The 17251-nt window shown below is 35.6% G+C and overlaps 1 protein-coding gene across 2 annotated transcripts in view; it reads left to right on the top strand.

The window, feature by feature from the left end:
• The window catches only part of AP3B1 (adaptor related protein complex 3 subunit beta 1), a 235789-nt gene that overhangs the window by 203562 nt on the left and 14976 nt on the right, over window positions 1–17251 (top strand). For both annotated transcript variants that reach the window (XM_027552928.1, XM_027552929.1), the window contains one exon: window positions 13153–13250. In XM_027552928.1, the coding sequence (XP_027408729.1) occupies window positions 13153–13250 (98 nt within the window). The remainder of the gene's footprint in view (window positions 1–13152; window positions 13251–17251) is intronic.

The raw sequence follows: 17251 nt of genomic DNA, 5'->3' as shown, positions 1-17251 counted from the left end.
GAGTCAGCTCTTCGCATCAGGTGGCCAAAATATTGGAGTTTCAATTTCAACATCAGTTCAGTTCAGTTCATTTCAGTTGCTCAGTCGTGTCTGACTCTTTGTGACCCCATGAATAGCAGCACTCCAGGCTTCCCTGTCCATCACCAACTCCCAGAGCCTACCCAGACTCATGTCCATCGAGTTGGTGATGCCATCCAGCCATCTCATCCTCTGTTGTCCCCTTCTCCTCCTGCCCCCAGTCCTTCCCAGCATGAGGGTCTTTTCCAATGAGTCACCTCTTCGTATGAGGTGGCCAAAGTATTGGAGTTTCAGCTTTAGCATCAGTCCTTCCAATGAACACCCAGGGCTGATCTCCTTTACGATGGACTGGTTGGATCTCCTTGTAGTCCAAGGGACTCTCAAGAGTCTTCTCCAACACCACAGTTCAAAAGCATCAATTCTTTGGCACTCAGCTTTCTTCACAGTCCAACTCTCACATCCATACATGACCACTGGGAAAACCATAGCCTTGAGTAGACGGACTTTTGTTTGCAAAGTAATGTCTCTGCTTTTGAATATGCTATCTAGGCTGGTCAAAACTTTCCTTCCAAGGAGTAAGCATCTTTTAATTTCATGGCTGCAGTCACCATCTGCAGTGATTTTGGAGCCCCCAAAAATAAAGTCTGACACTGTTTCCACTGTTTCCCCATCTATTTGGCATGAAGTGATGGGACCGGATGCCATGATCTTCGTTTTCTGAATGTTGAACTTTAAGCCAACTTTTTCAATCTCCTCTTTCACTTTCATCAAGAGACTTTTTATTTCCTCTTCACTTTCTGCCATAAGGGTTGTGTCGTTTGCATATCTGAGGTTATTGATATTTCTCCCGGCAATCTTGATTCCAGCTTGTGCTTCATCCAGCCCAACGTTTCTCATGATGTACTCTGCATAGAAGTTAAATAAGCAGGGTGACAATATACAGCCTTGACGTACTCCTTTTCCTATTTGGAACCAGTCTGTTGTTCCATGTCCAGTTCTAACTGTTGCTTCCTGACCTGCATACAGGTTTCTCAAGAGGCAGGTCAGGTGGTCTGATATTCCCATCTCTTTCAGAATTTTCCACAGTTTATTGTGATCCGCACAGTCAAAGGCTTTGGCATAGTCAGTTTGTTAGAGCCTGCTAAATATTTTTTTTTTTTTGCATATCTCTATGCTTTTGAAAAATTTACGAGAAAATTCATGAGGAAAACTCAGGAGAAATTAAATTCATAATGTTGGCTAGCCCAGGGAAGATACCTTTTGAAACATTTTCTATGGTATCTTAAGCCCCTAAATTGGAGGATTACTGATTCTGTCAGTACCAAAACCCATACATTTTTCCCTTTTCACTTTAATTTATAAACTGCTTTTGATGAAATTCAGAAGAGAACATTTATCAGTTGGCAAGGTTTCATAGGTGAATACTATTTAAAAGAGCTTTTCTAGGATTGAGATTTTTCATTGTTATTGTTTTATATAATATTTTATGCACTTCTGATGAAATCCAGAAACTATTAGCAAACTAGCTGTATTTGTGTCTTTAAGAATTATTTTTGAAAAAAAAAATGATCTTTGAACTCATTTATTTATATTTTTCTGATTTAAGATATAATTTGTTATTTTGATTTGATGTGTTTTGTTCTTATTCTGAGAAGAATTGAGACATTTTATTTATCTAAATTTTAGGTGGCTTCTAACAGAATTTGTTATGATAAAAACCTCCAGATTTAGGAAATACACAGACACTTTTAAATAATTTTAAAGGTTAAGTATAATGAATCTTTCTTTTTCATATACCTTTTCAATACCAGTAAGTCAGGCCTAATATTATACCATTTATTGCTGAGAACCTGCAATGATGAATATAAGCAATGTAGCATAACACATTGATTTTATGCAGATCATCACCTTTATGTTTTGGGAGGTCTGCTATATTAGTGATATATAAAAACTGATTACTTTTCCCAACATTGCCTAGTAATTGTTTATTATTTTTCTATTAGACAAACAACACAGATCAATATTACTGAGCACAAGACTATGAGGAACATCACTCTAAATAGATTTGCCTCCAACACCAGAGGTATATTCATTTTAATGATTTCAACAATGTGAACCCAATGACAAAGCTTATTCACTAAGTTAGGGCAAAATTAAGAACTAAACAAATTCTTTTTTCTCTTCAGTTTATATTAAAAACCTTTTTTAAAAAATTTTATTTATTTTAATTGGAGGCTAATTACTTTACAGTATTGTAGTGGTTTTTGCCATACAGTGGCAATAACTGTACTGCCATACAGTTTTTGCAGAGAAGCGTTTTTAAAAATAATTTTTCACTACAAAGATTTTCTGTTCAGTTCATTAGATAAGATTTACATCTTGTCTTTGACAATTAACTAAGTCCCTTTAGGGAAAAATATTTAGATAATGTTTGATTTCTATCTTCCATTGGAAAATATATATGAATAATTTTTTCTCAGTTTCTCTTAAACTAATTTTAGGGAAATGATGAATTTATTTTATATAGAAAATAGCCTTAGCTATTTTAAGCATCTGCATTAATATGTTTTTCTATTGCAAAGGTATGAATTAGTTATTTATTGTAGATTTGTATTAAGTATATAACCCCAGTAGATCAAAAATTATTTTTGTGTGTATTCCAAAAAGAACACTTTGTCTTACATCAAATGTAATTGATCCTGAAGCAATGTAATCACAATTACTCACTTTCTTAATTGGCCTGCCCAAAATCAGAAAATGGAAACCGATCGACAGTGTTTAAATCAATAGCTTCATAGTAGTGCTAGTGGAGGTAGGGAGATAATGGTAATGGGTAGATCAATTGGTCCTAGACGCCAGTCACTGACTGTGCCTTTTGCATAGTAAATAGCGCTTTTTGCTTAGTGATGTGCTGTATTAGTGTTGGTAGTTCAATAAAAAGGAAGGGGAAAGCAAGAATGGCTGATATTGAATTTTTTCTTCAAAATATGTTATCCAAATTGGTATATAAAATTGTGGGTAATAAGAGCGTATTTGATAGGAAGCCTTCAGAAATGCTGAGAACATGGATTATGAGCCCTTCAGGTACACTTCTGTTTATAGAAAAGGAACAAGAGTGAATGATCCTACTTTAGCTTCTAGATTAACTCTCTGTATTGTTATAGTTACATAATGCATATATAGACAGATAAAGCTATTATATATAACTGCATAGTTATATGGATACTTGATAAGTATTAGTGTCTCTTTTTTGGCTTTGCATTTTAAATGGTCATCAAATTAAGTCCTTGATTAAATGTGTATAATATACATAAATGTGTCTTTCTAAAAGTAGATGCAGTGCATAAACAGATCTCACCCTTGTTATCAGCAGATATTAATGTATTGACTAGTATGAAAAATTATATGACTTGGCTCAAGTTAGAGGACTGAGCACTAACATCCACCCCTCTTTTTGCCCCAAATCATTAAAAAGTCAGAAAATACATTCTTTAATAGAAAATGAGCACTAAAAAGAGAAAGAGTGCTATTAGCTGACCAGAAATTGTGAAGAATTATTGGCAGTTAGAAAGCAAATGGGAGCAGATATACAATAACAGAGAAAATAAAAACCACGGAGCAGAGCACTTCTGGGAGAAAACTACTATAATGGTAAGAACAAACCTGGCAGAATCTCAGACACAAAGTGAACAGGTGAAAAGTGAGGGTGAGACAGTGTTAGGGAATTAAAGAACTACTTCCAAACCGCAGTTCCCCAATCCTTCCCCTGGCAGGAGGCAGCATACACATTTAATCAGACCTAAGAATTACCCTGTAAAGAAAGTGAACAGCTAGTTGCCTGGGAAGGACTTTTGGTAAGAATGTGGGGGCCTAAGAGAGCAGCAAGGGTTGAGTTTATAGGAACGAAGCAGGATGGTCAGAGATGAGATGAAATGCAGTTCTACCCAAGAGAAGGATATTCTCAAGTCATCTACACTAGGATAAAGCCAATCTTGCATCTGTTGGTAGAGAGATAAGGCCATTGCCTACCTGCCTCCCAGCTTCACGACCAGGTAACCGTCATGTCTCACCCACTTAAGAAAACTCCAGCCAGCCCAGCAGGGTAGAGGAGATCCATAGAAATAACACTCACTAACATGTGTGGAGTAGTGCTACATGCTGCACACTGTTCTAAACACTTGGCATTGTGTGTGTTAATTTACTCAATTCTCAGAACATTCCTATGAAGTGAGTAGTAGTAGTATCCCGTTTTAGAGATGAATGAACTAAGACATAGGAAGAAAACTTGTCTAAAATCTTATAGCTAACATGCAGAACTTGTTGTGTTCATTAATCAAACCTAGTCCTTCATTATAAATACAGACAGACAGCTTAGGATGACCAGACTTTTCAAGAAAGGCATCAATTTGAAAGGGAAGGCTTAAAATGACTTACAACGACTAACCAGTCATGAAGGGAGCAGACGATCTGAGAAAGAGACCAGATATCTTTAAAAATTATAACTAATATCTGATTCCAAAGGACACTTTATCTATAATGCAAGAATTTATTGCTTCCTTTGAGATAGAGTAATTAGACAATTTAAAGTTATTCTTAGGGATTTAAAAACATAATTCCAAAAGGAATTCAGTAGGTGGAAGATAGACTGGACACAGCTGAAGTCTAATTTAATATTCCATAAGAGGGTCTCAGTGAGTGAAATCAAGTAGAACAGAAGACAAAAAGACAGGGGTGGAAAATATGAAAGAAAAGTTAAAAGAAGCAGTTCATCCAGTAGGTCTGGAAGGACAGAAAAGAGACAATGGAGAAAAGAAAGAAATTAGAGGAGAAAATTTTCCCAAGCAAATGAAATGTACAAGCCTTCAGATTGAAAGGACCCATCAAAGGCCAAACGGGGTGAATGTGAACAACCAGCAAAAAGGCCACATTCTGGTAGAAGTTCTGATAGGGAGAAAACCACTTTAGTATCTTCCAGAGAGAAGAAGAAAAGCAGCTTACCTAAGAATGAACAAGAATGTGAATGGAATCAGATTTCTCCTCAATACTGTCATCAGTTCTGGTGACCAGAAGGCAAGGGACATAACCTTGAAATTTTTGAGGAAGCCAAATGGGCATTTTTCAGACCATGGAAAGCAAAGCAATGGAAGCAAAGATTCCATAAGTTTACCCCCCAACGACCTTCTTGAAAGGATTACTCAAAGATACAGTTAGTAAAAAATTTAACCTTTGACAGAGAAAAATAGAATAAAAAAATAGAGAAAGAATTCTACCTGTAAAATCCATCAATATGTAAAAATAATTGTTCATACCTAATGTAAAAAATAAGCTAATGATCTGGAACAAAAAAGTCTCAACATGAACAAGTATGAGGAGGAATGATGGTGTTCTTGTCATGCTTCACAAGAGAATTGACTGATGGCAAAAAGAAGTTTAAATATGGTTTAAAATGTTAAAGCTAACCTCTAAATTAACAGAAATATGATGCTTATAACATCCAAATGATGAAAGAAGCAAAGGAGTGCTTAAAACTTGACTAGTTTAACAAAGCAGGAAAAGAAAAGAGCATAGTAAATAAAAAACAAAATAAGATGACCAAAAGGGGCCACACATACTAGTGATCAGAATTCAGGTCCATAAGCTGATTTCCACTTATATTGGGCTTGTAAAAACACAATTAAGCATATACTATTTATTAAAACCCCACCTAAAAGAGAGTGGCACAGAAAAAATTGAGAATAAAAAAATAAAATGTTTATTTGTTTGTGTTTATTATCAGACATACAAGTTACCAGTCACCACATGAAATATCAGAAGCTTTCTTTTTTAAATCAGAAAAACAAAGTTTTACCCTCTTTCAGCACTTTCAGATTTTTATGGAAGTTCTAGATAATACAAAAAGAGAAGTAAAAATAGTTAGAGGTATAAATCTGGAAAGACACAAGATTATCATTTCTATCCAGCATGTAATTACCAACCCACAAAGTCTTAGAATCAATGAGTTTAGGACAGTGGTATGAATCATTATGTGAAAATCATTAGCATTTCTATGTAGTAGAAATGACCAATTTTAAAACATTATGAGTAAAGTTATTCTGTTTACAAGAACAACAAAAGGAATAATCAATTAACAAGAAATACATGATACCTATGTGTGAATTTTTTTAAAACCTGAAACTTTCCTGAAGGCCATAAAAAGATGATATAAATAAAAGTAATAAATCTGCTGTATTCCTAAATGGGAGATAGGACTCTCCCACTTGTTAATCTTCAAATTCAGTGTGATTCTGAGCTCAATTCCAGTAAACCTTTCCAAGGACCTAGACAGATTTCTAAAATTCACCTGGATAAAACGATGTCCAAGAAGAGTCAAAACAAAAATTTAATGAAAAAAGCCTTTTTCAATAATAACTTCAAAATATTCTTTAAGGTCACAAGAATATTTTTATTCAGTATAATTCGCTATTGGCACAGGAGTTAGTGAAACAAAACAGAGTTTAGAGATTTTGTATATCATGAAGATGACATTTCATATTAGTGGGGTGAGATTTCATGTCAATTGTGTATGGACCATTTTCTGGAAAAAAATAAAGATACCTTCTTCCCACAGATTACTCCAAAGTAAATTCCAGATGGATTTATTATTTAATCATAAAAACTATAAAAAGTGTTTAGAAATAACATAAACAAAATAATTTTATATCTTTGGGGGCGGGGTGGGCAAAATTCAAGCAAGACACAGTATCCAGAAAGATACAGAGAAAAAATGACAGGTATGACCGTTAAAACTTTTAAGCTTCTCTAAATATTGAAAAAAATATTGATGTTATAACAGGTGAAAGATGGTTAGAAAGTATTACAGCATTTTTAGCAGATGAAAGTTTAGTTACCAGAATATATAAAGAACTCTCACAAATTTCAATATAAAGGAATCTAATATGAAAGTGGAGAAAGTTTGAGAATAATTCATTTGCTGAAAATGAAATGCAGAGAGCCAGTAACAATAATACATACAACATTGGTAATAGGGAAATTTTAAAAATTCATTCAAATAGGAAAAGACTTGCAAAATTCTTAAATAATTTTAATGCCCGACAAGGAAGGTACAGAAAAAGGTGTATTCTTATTTACTGTTTGTGGGATTTCAAGTTGGTACCACTTCTTTTTAGGTCAGTTTGGCAGTATTTATCAAATATTAAATATTCATAAACTAAACTTGTCAACTTAGTGATTTCATTTTTAGGGGGTCAGGCTTGGGGAAATATGGTAGCCTGTGATGAAGAAATAGATCTAAGAGTGTTAAGTAACTTGTTTATAATAGAGAAAATTTGCAAATGGGAATTTTGGGGGGAATGCTTAAACAAATTATGATTACATCCCTATTAGGTATGTAGGTTTTGGGTATCTACTATGCATTAAGCACTAAACTGGGTTGTGATAACTCCTTTAGTCGTCAAAGCTAGCTTAAAAGGTTAAGTGCCATTTTTCTTACTTCATAGATAAGGAAACTTGAGCCTCACAAGTTTCTAGGAATCTGTGAAATGAGATTATATGTAGTCTAAGTATATGCATTACAGTTCTTTGTAGAACAGGTAGAATCTCGTCTTACATTAAACTATGACATCATCTGATCCCTTGTAATTAGACTGTTTAGAGCTACCTCATATTAGTACCTTGTCAATCTGGTAATGTATTAATTCTAATAATTTTACATCTGCCATTTCTCATTTTCACCATTCCCCTATCTATATCAAGACATCTGTGTTTAGCCCTATGTTCAACCAAAGGAGATGAGAAGAAAAATGTGGGGCGGCAAAAAAAAAGAACTATAAGGAGAGAGAAGAGAGCAATTTTTAAGAAAAGGACAAAATATTTAAAAGGAGGATCACAGAAAACTCTGGAGGACATCCTAAATCACTAATATAAATGGAAGTAAATTTTCCCCAAAATAAAGAGGAAACATTCCTTCTTACTCCTTACTAAGCCAAATCTTGCTTAGAAGCTAAGACTGGGTAATCAAGTATTTTATGTACTAATTATATTAATTAGATTTTACATTCATTTGTGTGTAACAGAAGCCTGTCTGTAGTGACTTCACCACACAGGGTGTTGTTTTTTATTCTCCCGGTCAGCAGTTAAGAGCAGCTAGACTGTCTCCACATGTCTTCTCTGCATGTCTTCCAGCAGAAGGTCTTCCCAACTTTTTGTTCCATGAACTAATTTCATTAGCAAGTGCCATTCATCCTAGGGGTCACAAGATGGCTTCTGTAATTCCAGGATTCCATCTGCATTCTAGCCCCCCTCCCCCAAACAAAGGAATGAAGTGACCGGGAGGGAGGGGCCCGTGTGTGTTGGAAAAGCAAAACTTTCCCAGGAGTCCCCAACAGCCTTCTCTTTAGGCTTCATTGGTCATAACTGGGTCACTTGATCAGTCCAGCTGTTACTAATACAAGAGGCTGAGAGAGACGATGTTCAGGTGGGCACATTGTCTCCCTGAAGAGAATCAGGATGATTTCAGGAAAGAAGAAAAAGAAAAGTATTACTTAGTAAGTGTCTGCCACAGCCGTGTTCCAATTTCATTACATTATTTGCCCCACAAGACCCATTGTGGATGAACTTACAGCCTTAGTTTTTCATATGTAAATACATGGTAATCATTTTACCAATCACAGAATAATGAATAAAATATATAATAAAATAAGTATAAGAATAAAGTATATAATATACAAATAAAACATAACATAAATAATAAATATATAATAAAATAAATAAGAATAATAAAACATGCATTACCAAAAAGTAACAGAAGTGAAACATATCCAGTCAAGCTGAATCATATATATTCATCTCTCCTTCATTGGTTGTTGCTTGTGGGGGCATTTCAGAATCACGTTTACCTCCCCTCAACCCCAGAATGAAGCCTGCTCCTTAGCCACCTTGATTTTCATACATGCCTTAGAAGGCAGGTCTACTTTCCCTTCTTTCTGTGCTTTTGCCTGCTTCGCCCTGAGCATCAGTGCCCCAAAGCTGCTTAACCAAGGGGTCTAGGGGTCCTTTTTAGGAGTGTTGGAAAGAAGTCACTTCATCTATAATTTAAAAGAAATCACAAGTAAAGATAGTATAGTATGTGTAATTTAACCCAGTGGCCATAACTCTTAAAATTGTATACATCTTAGTGAAATATTTATACCACACAATCCCGATATGTACTGTATGTGTATCTCACTATGCAAACATATTAGGTATATACTCAAGTATTCAGTTCAGTTCAGTTCAGTCACTCAGTCGTGTCCGACTCTTTGCGACCCCATGAATCGCACCACGCCAGGCCTCCCTGTCCATCACCAACTCCCGGAGTTCACGCAGACTCACGTCCATCAAGTCAGTGATGCCATCCAGCCATCTCATCCTATGTCATCCCCTTCTCCTCCTGCCCCCAATCTCTCCCAGCATCAGAGTCTTTTCCAGTGAGTCAACTCTTCACATGAGGTGGCCAAAGTATTGGAGTTTCGAAGTATTATGTACAGACAAAAATAGAACTTCAGATGGGATGAGAAAAAAATTAATATAATTGATATTTTTTTTCCTCAGTGGATTTTCTGCCTCAGTGGAGTGCCGGGTCCTTTCCCACTTTGGAGCGCACTTATTTATCTAGTTATTTGAAGCTGGGAGTTTATATTTAACACTAAATTAGTTCATAATATATATACTATCCATTTACTACTTTATCAGCCTCTAAGTATTTCTCTTCATGTGGCTTAGCCTTCCAGTACCTCTACCCGCAACACTTCTATCTTAAGGACTCCATCTGTGCTGTTTTGGAAGAAATATCTCCCTCCCTTCTAGGCCTGATCCATTGGCCTAGTTCTTATGCTCTTAATCCCAATCTTGTTTACCTGGGCTAACACCTCACTCTGTTCCTTTGTTTTGCACCAACCTCTAATTACTTTGGAGCTGCCTTAAGCATTTTTCTTTTGCCTCTGCATCCTCAGGAAGCCTCTGCTGCTCTCTGTCCCCCGTCTTTCGCTGCCAGTCTTTCCACTGAACTTCAGCTCATTGCATCCTGCATTCTTCCTCCAGTTTGAACTGCATTACTAAGTCAGCTGTTACACATGCTGCTTTTTATTCCTCCCTGCAGTGTTTGACTCACACCTTTTCTCCCCAACCACTCTTTTTCCAGTTCTCTTCTGCAAGTTGTACCACTTCTGTTTTTATTTACATGCAGGTGTCCACTTTATCCTTTTTCTTGTCATATCCTCTTTTCCTGTGTGATCTTATCTACATACAAGGCTTCAGCCCTTCCCCATACATTCTGGTTGCTTCTAAACTCATGTATACTGCCCTGAACTGTTTTCTGATTGATGATTTGTATTTCCAGTTATCTGTTAAATATCTCTTCCTGGGTGACACAGGGGTACTCAAAATATAGCATGATTTAATCCAAGTCATTTTGTTTAATCCTCTAAACTACCCTTCATTGAAGAAAGTCATCCTTCCAGTCATTCACGTTAAATGGTTCAAGGTCTCTTCCTCCCATCCATCACTGCATCTGTCCCTTTTAACTCTGAAACACCCCTGTCTTCGGCATTTCCTCCCAGGGAAGCAGCCTTGTATAGTCAAGTAAAAATATATATATATAGAGAGAGAGAGCTATATGGCAGCAAACATGATATAGCTGACTTTGGAATAGGATAGACCTCGGTTCAAATCTCAGTGCTGCTGTGTTCAGACCTTCATACTAGTTGTGTGACCTTGGGCATATTGTTTAGCTTGTCTTGGTGAATTAGGGATAACAGAAGGTACCTCTTAGGATCACTGTTAGGACGCACTAAAGCAGCACACACAGTCAGTGCTGGAAACCCCTGCTTGGACTGTTGATTCGTCTCCTTGCTGACCTCCCTGGCTTGAGTTCCTCTTGCACACCACCTCATACAGTGCCGGCACAGTCTATAAAATACATAGGCGATTGTTTGTTTATTTTCCTGTGTCAGAAGGCTCTGGTAGTTTCCTTTTTTTTTTTCCCATGATACTTTGAAGCACATTGGTCTGAGTTATGAGAATAAAGTAATCATATACTTTGTCGTACAAATCAGGACATTTCAGATAGTGACAGGAGATATGAACTGAACAAGATCCCAGGACAACTGCCATGGAGAACTAGGCCTGCAGCTGTGTATGCTATTCTCTGCAGAGTGTCCCCAGTCTTTTGACACTCCCTCTGCTCACCATTCCCAAAATATAGATCTAGAATCCATAGAATGTCCCTCTCCCTCCTTTTGGAAGTAAACTTACCTCTGCCTCACTCCTGCAGAGTTAACCAGCCCCTCTTTTTGGACTATGATACTTTCCACATATCTCTAACATTGTACTTATCTTTCTGTTATAAACATAATTGAACTCTTTCTCTGTCACTAAACTTGTGAACTTCAAGGGCCAATTTTACTTGTCTTTAAATCCCCAGACACTCAGAGAGTACGTGAGATCAAGTTTATATTCAGTAAATGTTTATTGAATTAATAAATAAATTGGGTTTATTGATTTGCCTTGGGCAATCCATGTGTGAATAATTCAGAATCATTGTTTTCTTTTTAGTCTAGTCCTTACCTTGTTCCATTAAAGAAAATGGCAGCTTAGAAGATTATAGTATATAATAATAGCATAAAATCGAAGTGGATTTTCTTCTCTTTCCTTATATTTTAATATTTATCCCTACCCCACCGTTCAAGAAAGCGTTTCTCTTAACCTTGTGTTTGCTGGGTTTTGGGGTTTTTTTGCTTGCATAGAAATATTTTTATTTACTCTTTGCTTTTCTTCTCTTTATATATGACATTGTTTTTATTGAAGAATAAGTTCATCCATAACACAGAACTTCAGTGTTCAGCTTGATGAATTTTTATGTGTACCACCAAATCAAAGTTTTGAACATCTAGAGCCCTCCAGAAAGGTCTCCCATTCTTCCCCATAGATACCACCTTTCCTATAGAAGTGACTGCAATTCTGTGTTCTCTATCCATGAGTTAGTTTTGGTATCATACAATATGTATATTCGTTTCTGGCTTCTTTCACTCAAGGTTAGGTCTGTGGAATCATCTTTTATGTGTAACAGTAGGGTTTTTTTTTTTTAATTCTTTTTTTTTTTTGTGTGTGTGAAATAAAGTTTTATTAAAGTATAAAGGAGATAGAGAAAGCTTCTGACATAGGCATCAGAAGGGGGTAGAAAGAGTACCCCTTTTTTTAATTCTTATGTAATATCTCACTGACTGTATCACAATTCATTTATCCTTTCTATTATCCATGGGCACTTGGGTTTTTCATTTGGGGCTATTAATAATAAAACTGTGATTAATATTATTGTACAGGTTTTCTTTTTATAGTACATAAACACTTATTAACACTTGGTATTATTTTGTTAGCACACATCTTAACACGGTATGGTCACTCCATTTTATTCTTTATTTAAAAATTGATAGCTTTAAAAAGATATCTTAAACTAAGACTAAAGTGCTCCATTTTGTACACTTTTACTGAAAAGTTGAAGACAAGATGTTCTCTACCAGATAAGCTGCATTAAATGTTCCTCTGGAGCTTCCCTTGTGGCTCAGATGGTAAAGCATCTGCCTACATTGTGGGAGACACAGGTTCGATCCCTGGATCAGGAAGTTCTCCTGGAGAAGGAAATGGCAACCCACTCCAGTACTCTTGCCTGGAAAATCCCATGGACGAAGGAGCCCAGTAGGCCACAGTCCATGGGGTCGCAAAGAGTCAGACACCACTGAGCGACTTCACTTCACTCACTTCATTTCACTTATCTACCAGATAAGTTGCATAGATAATCCGGTAGATAACTTATTTACCCAGATAAGTTGCATTAAGTATTCTCTGGTAATTGCTCCTTACCTATTTTTAAAAGTTCTATGTCAAATGGCATATTTATCATAACTGCAAATAATCGGCTTTCCAGTTGAGATAACAGATGTATTTCTTTGCAAATAGTGATGAGAAATATTTCAAGCCTTTTTAGCTGTGATATTTAAGGCAAACATCTTTATATGCTTTAATTGTACCTGTTTAACTGCATAGTGTTAAGAATGTCTATTTGTTAAGCATTTAGTCAGCTTTAATGTGTTTTTTCTTTAGTACCAAGGATGATTGCTTCAGTGTTAATATTCAGCCTCCTGTTGGAGAACTGCTTTTACCTGTGGCCATGTCAGAGAAAGATTTTAAGAAGGAGCAAGGTGAGAGATCATTACCATTTACTAGAAATTGGCATCCCAGATAAGTGTGCTCATTCTTCTGGCTGAGCTCTAAAATAAATTACCATATGCACACAGCTATTAACAGATGTCAATGTACAGTCTTCCAAGTTTTGCTAATGCTGTGTGTTTATAAAGTAGTCTTAAAGGTATATGTTTGTCTGCATCACTGGCATACTTAAAAATTGATTACTATGTCTTTTAAATAATAAATTCATTCTTAATTAACTTTTCAGTCCTGGGAATTTTGGCTTGTCAACCTAATGATGTATTCATGTGTTTTGTATTAGTGAAAATGTCAGGAATTTGGGACTTAGCAAAGTCCCATCACAGTATGTGTTATGTGTATGTATTTCCTTTCACTATAGGACTGTTTTTTTGTGTTCTGCTAATAGTATTTTTCCCTGTTAGAGTGCCCTGTCCTTCAAAATAAAGTCCTAATTGTAGCATTAAAATATTAAAATATCTCTATTTTCTTTTGATCTTATTCTGTATTAAAGAAATGCTATGCTGTAAGGCTGTATCAGAGCTGAAGCAAATTAAAATAAGCAACAAAAAAGAAAATATTTTGTTTTTTCAGAATTTTGAAATTTCATTTTGCAGAATGAAAGTGTTAATATCTTGGACTTGACCTAGAGTTAAGCATACTTTATTAAAAATAATTTTCTTCTTATATAAATAAGGGGAAACACCTGCCTCATTCTATGTATTTAATTAAGAATAGCATTTATAAAACCAGGACATATTTAAATAGTATAGTCAGCAATTTTTTAAAGTTTATATGAATCCAGGCTATGGTTTTCTTTGGAAGGAGTTATCAAAGATTCCCTTCATCTTGAGGTCATTAATTCATACCTGTCAAGCTTTCATGAAGTACTAGGCGCACACAAATACCTGAGGAGAAGGGCTTGCTTCCTGGCACTGCATCATTATAGTGCCAGAGGTTGGGTGGTTTTACTGTGAACCTTTGCAGTTCAGTGTCCAGAAGACCTATTGTAGAAGAATCTCACAAAGAAACTCAAATAAGACTGTAAATTAATGGTAATCTTTTATTCTTCTGCCTTATTTGTAAGTGATAAAGAGTGACTAAATCCATCTTTGCATTTACTTTTCTTGGAAGTTGGTTATTGCTGTAGAAGAAAGTCCTATCTGTGATTTTATTTTTCTATTGCCAAATTGAATTGATTCTTACATTTGCTATTCTTACCCTTTGCTGGCTAAAGCCTGCCTCTCTGCTTTACACCTGCTCAGCAAACCCAGGTGAGTGGCACACAGGAGCTGAGTAAGCCTTGACACGTTTATTGTGAAGGGGATAGTCCTTTTTCGAAAAGTGCAGCTAAAGTTTCTCTAAAGCAGTAGGTTATTGTATACCTTTTCTCTTCCTCAGCTTTGGTTTAGAATATGTACTTGATACTCGATCAAGTTTTTTTGTGCTCTGTTGTGACTGAGGGATTTCTTCCCTGACTAGCCATACAGAACCGTAATCGCGTGAGAGAGGTGTGCTTGGAGAGCAGCTGTGGTCCTCTGTGGAGCTGTTGCCAAAATTCCTTTTTCTTCTGCCATTTTACTTCTATGGTTGTTGATTATTTGTCTGAATAAATCTGGCAGCTGTTTGCTATGTTTAATAGAGCAGAAAGGCTACTCTGAATAAAGCTATTTGAAAATTTGTTTATATGAAGTATTTGTAAATCCTTGCAAGTCTCTTGGCATTTCTGTATCATTCTTTCTGTCTTCCTGAATTCATTCTTTGATATGGGACTTGATGCTGGCAAATTTACCACAGGTTTAAAGAGTCTTTTCAATAGCATCGTTTTAGTTCTAGATTTCAGCTGCTTTGGTAATAGAGGTCTCAATTCTCAACTTTACACATGTATTTGTTTCTTACATCACTCTAGGAAGAGCTTAGCTTATTTTGCAGAAGATACCTAGAAATGACTCATTAACTGGAAATTCTAAATCAGAATAAAAATCAGTTTCCTCAGATTTTTATCAATGCCGGTAAATTTAAGAAATGTCTATGTGTGTCATTACATGCTAGCTTTAACTGGTTTTTCTACTTTAAATAAAATGAATTTATACACTTAATATCTCATTTCACAGGGCATAGATTTCAAGACTCAAGAAATGTATTAACTGTATTAACTAGGATTTAACTGAAGAAATTATAAACCAGAAAAAGGAATATGGTTCTATTTTTATACTACAGATGTGCATATTTGAAAAATGTGTATAATGTTAATTAAGAATACTTCTGTCAGGTTGTACGTATCAGATTAATATTTTTTAAAGCGAAACGTTTTGTTTCTGGTATATAGCATGATCTGTCCCTTAGCTCAGTTGTTGCGTTTACAGTTCCATGACCAAACGTGCATTTCTGTAAGGTTGGTGGTCCAAGTGCTAAACAAAAGATCGGTTTAGTCTATATTTTGAAGTTATCCAGAGTATTCATATTATGAGCCTTAACCAGAAGGTGTGTTTGTTTCATTATTATGAATTTTGATCCTTGCAGAATTAGTTCATGATCTAGCTGTGGGATGATTTCAGTACTATAAAGTGAGATGTTTTATTTTTAAACATGTAATTTCGTTTCTTGAAGCAGTTTTAATTGTATGAGACCCAAGGAAAGTGGTTATTCCAAATTTCCCTTCTTATTTGCTTTCTTCTTAAGAATTAAATTGGAAGTCTAAAACATTCAGAAAATTTTTTAGATCTTCTTTTCTTATTTTATTTACATTTCAGCAGTCCGTTACAGCTGATTAACCTAAGTGCTGTCCACTGCCTCACCAAAATGTAAATTTTAATGAGGCAGCATATTCTGCAGTCTTGAGAATTTTAAAATATTCTTCCTATTACCTGACGACCTTCATTAGGTATGAGCAGGCTGTATAGTGGTTAAAGAATGTTTTTGTAGAAGAAACTTTTAATGATATCTTGGCATATTTTTCTTTTTCGTTAATTTAAGAATACCTGATATATTTTCATTTAGGAAAAAATCTCTGGTTTAAGAAACCTCGAATGGTTACTTAATTTTATTATGATTTATGCCTCCATCTTATGGGTTCCTAGCTAGCAAGATGCTAATTCTTTAAATGGTCAGACATTTACTATTTTCTGGCCCTTAACCACCACAAGCAATCATATTTGATGCCCCTTAATTAGAGCACCTTTTTTTCTTTCCAGGTTCTTTTTCCACCTCAGCAATCGAGACAATACATTTGCTTACCATGCTGCTCTCCTAAGTGTTCTTTTGCATGTAAATTAATCTTGATTCAGTTTACACTGTCATGCTGAGTGGTACAAATTGCCTATAACAATAAAACAGCATGAGTTAAAAATAAAGGGGGGTGGGAAGGCAGATTGAATGTGTGCCTTACTTGATAGGATGTTACTTTGCTTTATGCCAATACATTAGCTGACGATAATGAATCTTCTGTTCTGAAAAGCATGGTTTAGTTGATTTTTTTAATTTTACTTCAATGGAGCAGTACCTTGTCTCTTACAGACCAAGTTAGACAAACCATTAATGACAAGAGTGTTAAGGTTAAATATGAAGCAATGCATTCACTTCTCTGAGTGCTATCCATCTTTCCATTTACAGGAGCTTGACAAAAGTACTGGCTTTGTACAACATTTCCTTTAATTACATGCTGCGGGAAACAGGCTTTTAACATAAACATAGTTGCATTCATTTATTCAGCAGTTGCTCTTCAATAGAGCTTAATGGAGAAGGTTTAAATCCTAAATGAGTACACACATCTCTCAGCAGTGTTATGTCAGCAGCCACTGTGCTTTCCTTAAAAGCAGTGTTTGACTGCTTGTGTGGTTTGTAAAGCTTTTGCCTAATATTAAAGTTAAACAGTCTAAGACAGAACATGGTGTCCCCGAGTTTGAAAGTGGTTAGTAAAAACTGTTCTTTGTTAAAGCTAAGTAAGTCTTTTTACAGTGTTAGGCTTTAGTGTCTTCATACTACTAATCATAGGGAT

The sequence above is a fragment of the Bos indicus x Bos taurus genome, chromosome 10 (assembly GCF_003369695.1).
Source record: "Bos indicus x Bos taurus breed Angus x Brahman F1 hybrid chromosome 10, Bos_hybrid_MaternalHap_v2.0, whole genome shotgun sequence".
NCBI lineage: Eukaryota > Metazoa > Chordata > Mammalia > Artiodactyla > Bovidae > Bos > Bos indicus x Bos taurus.
This window is presented reverse-complemented; position numbering and strand designations above follow the sequence as displayed.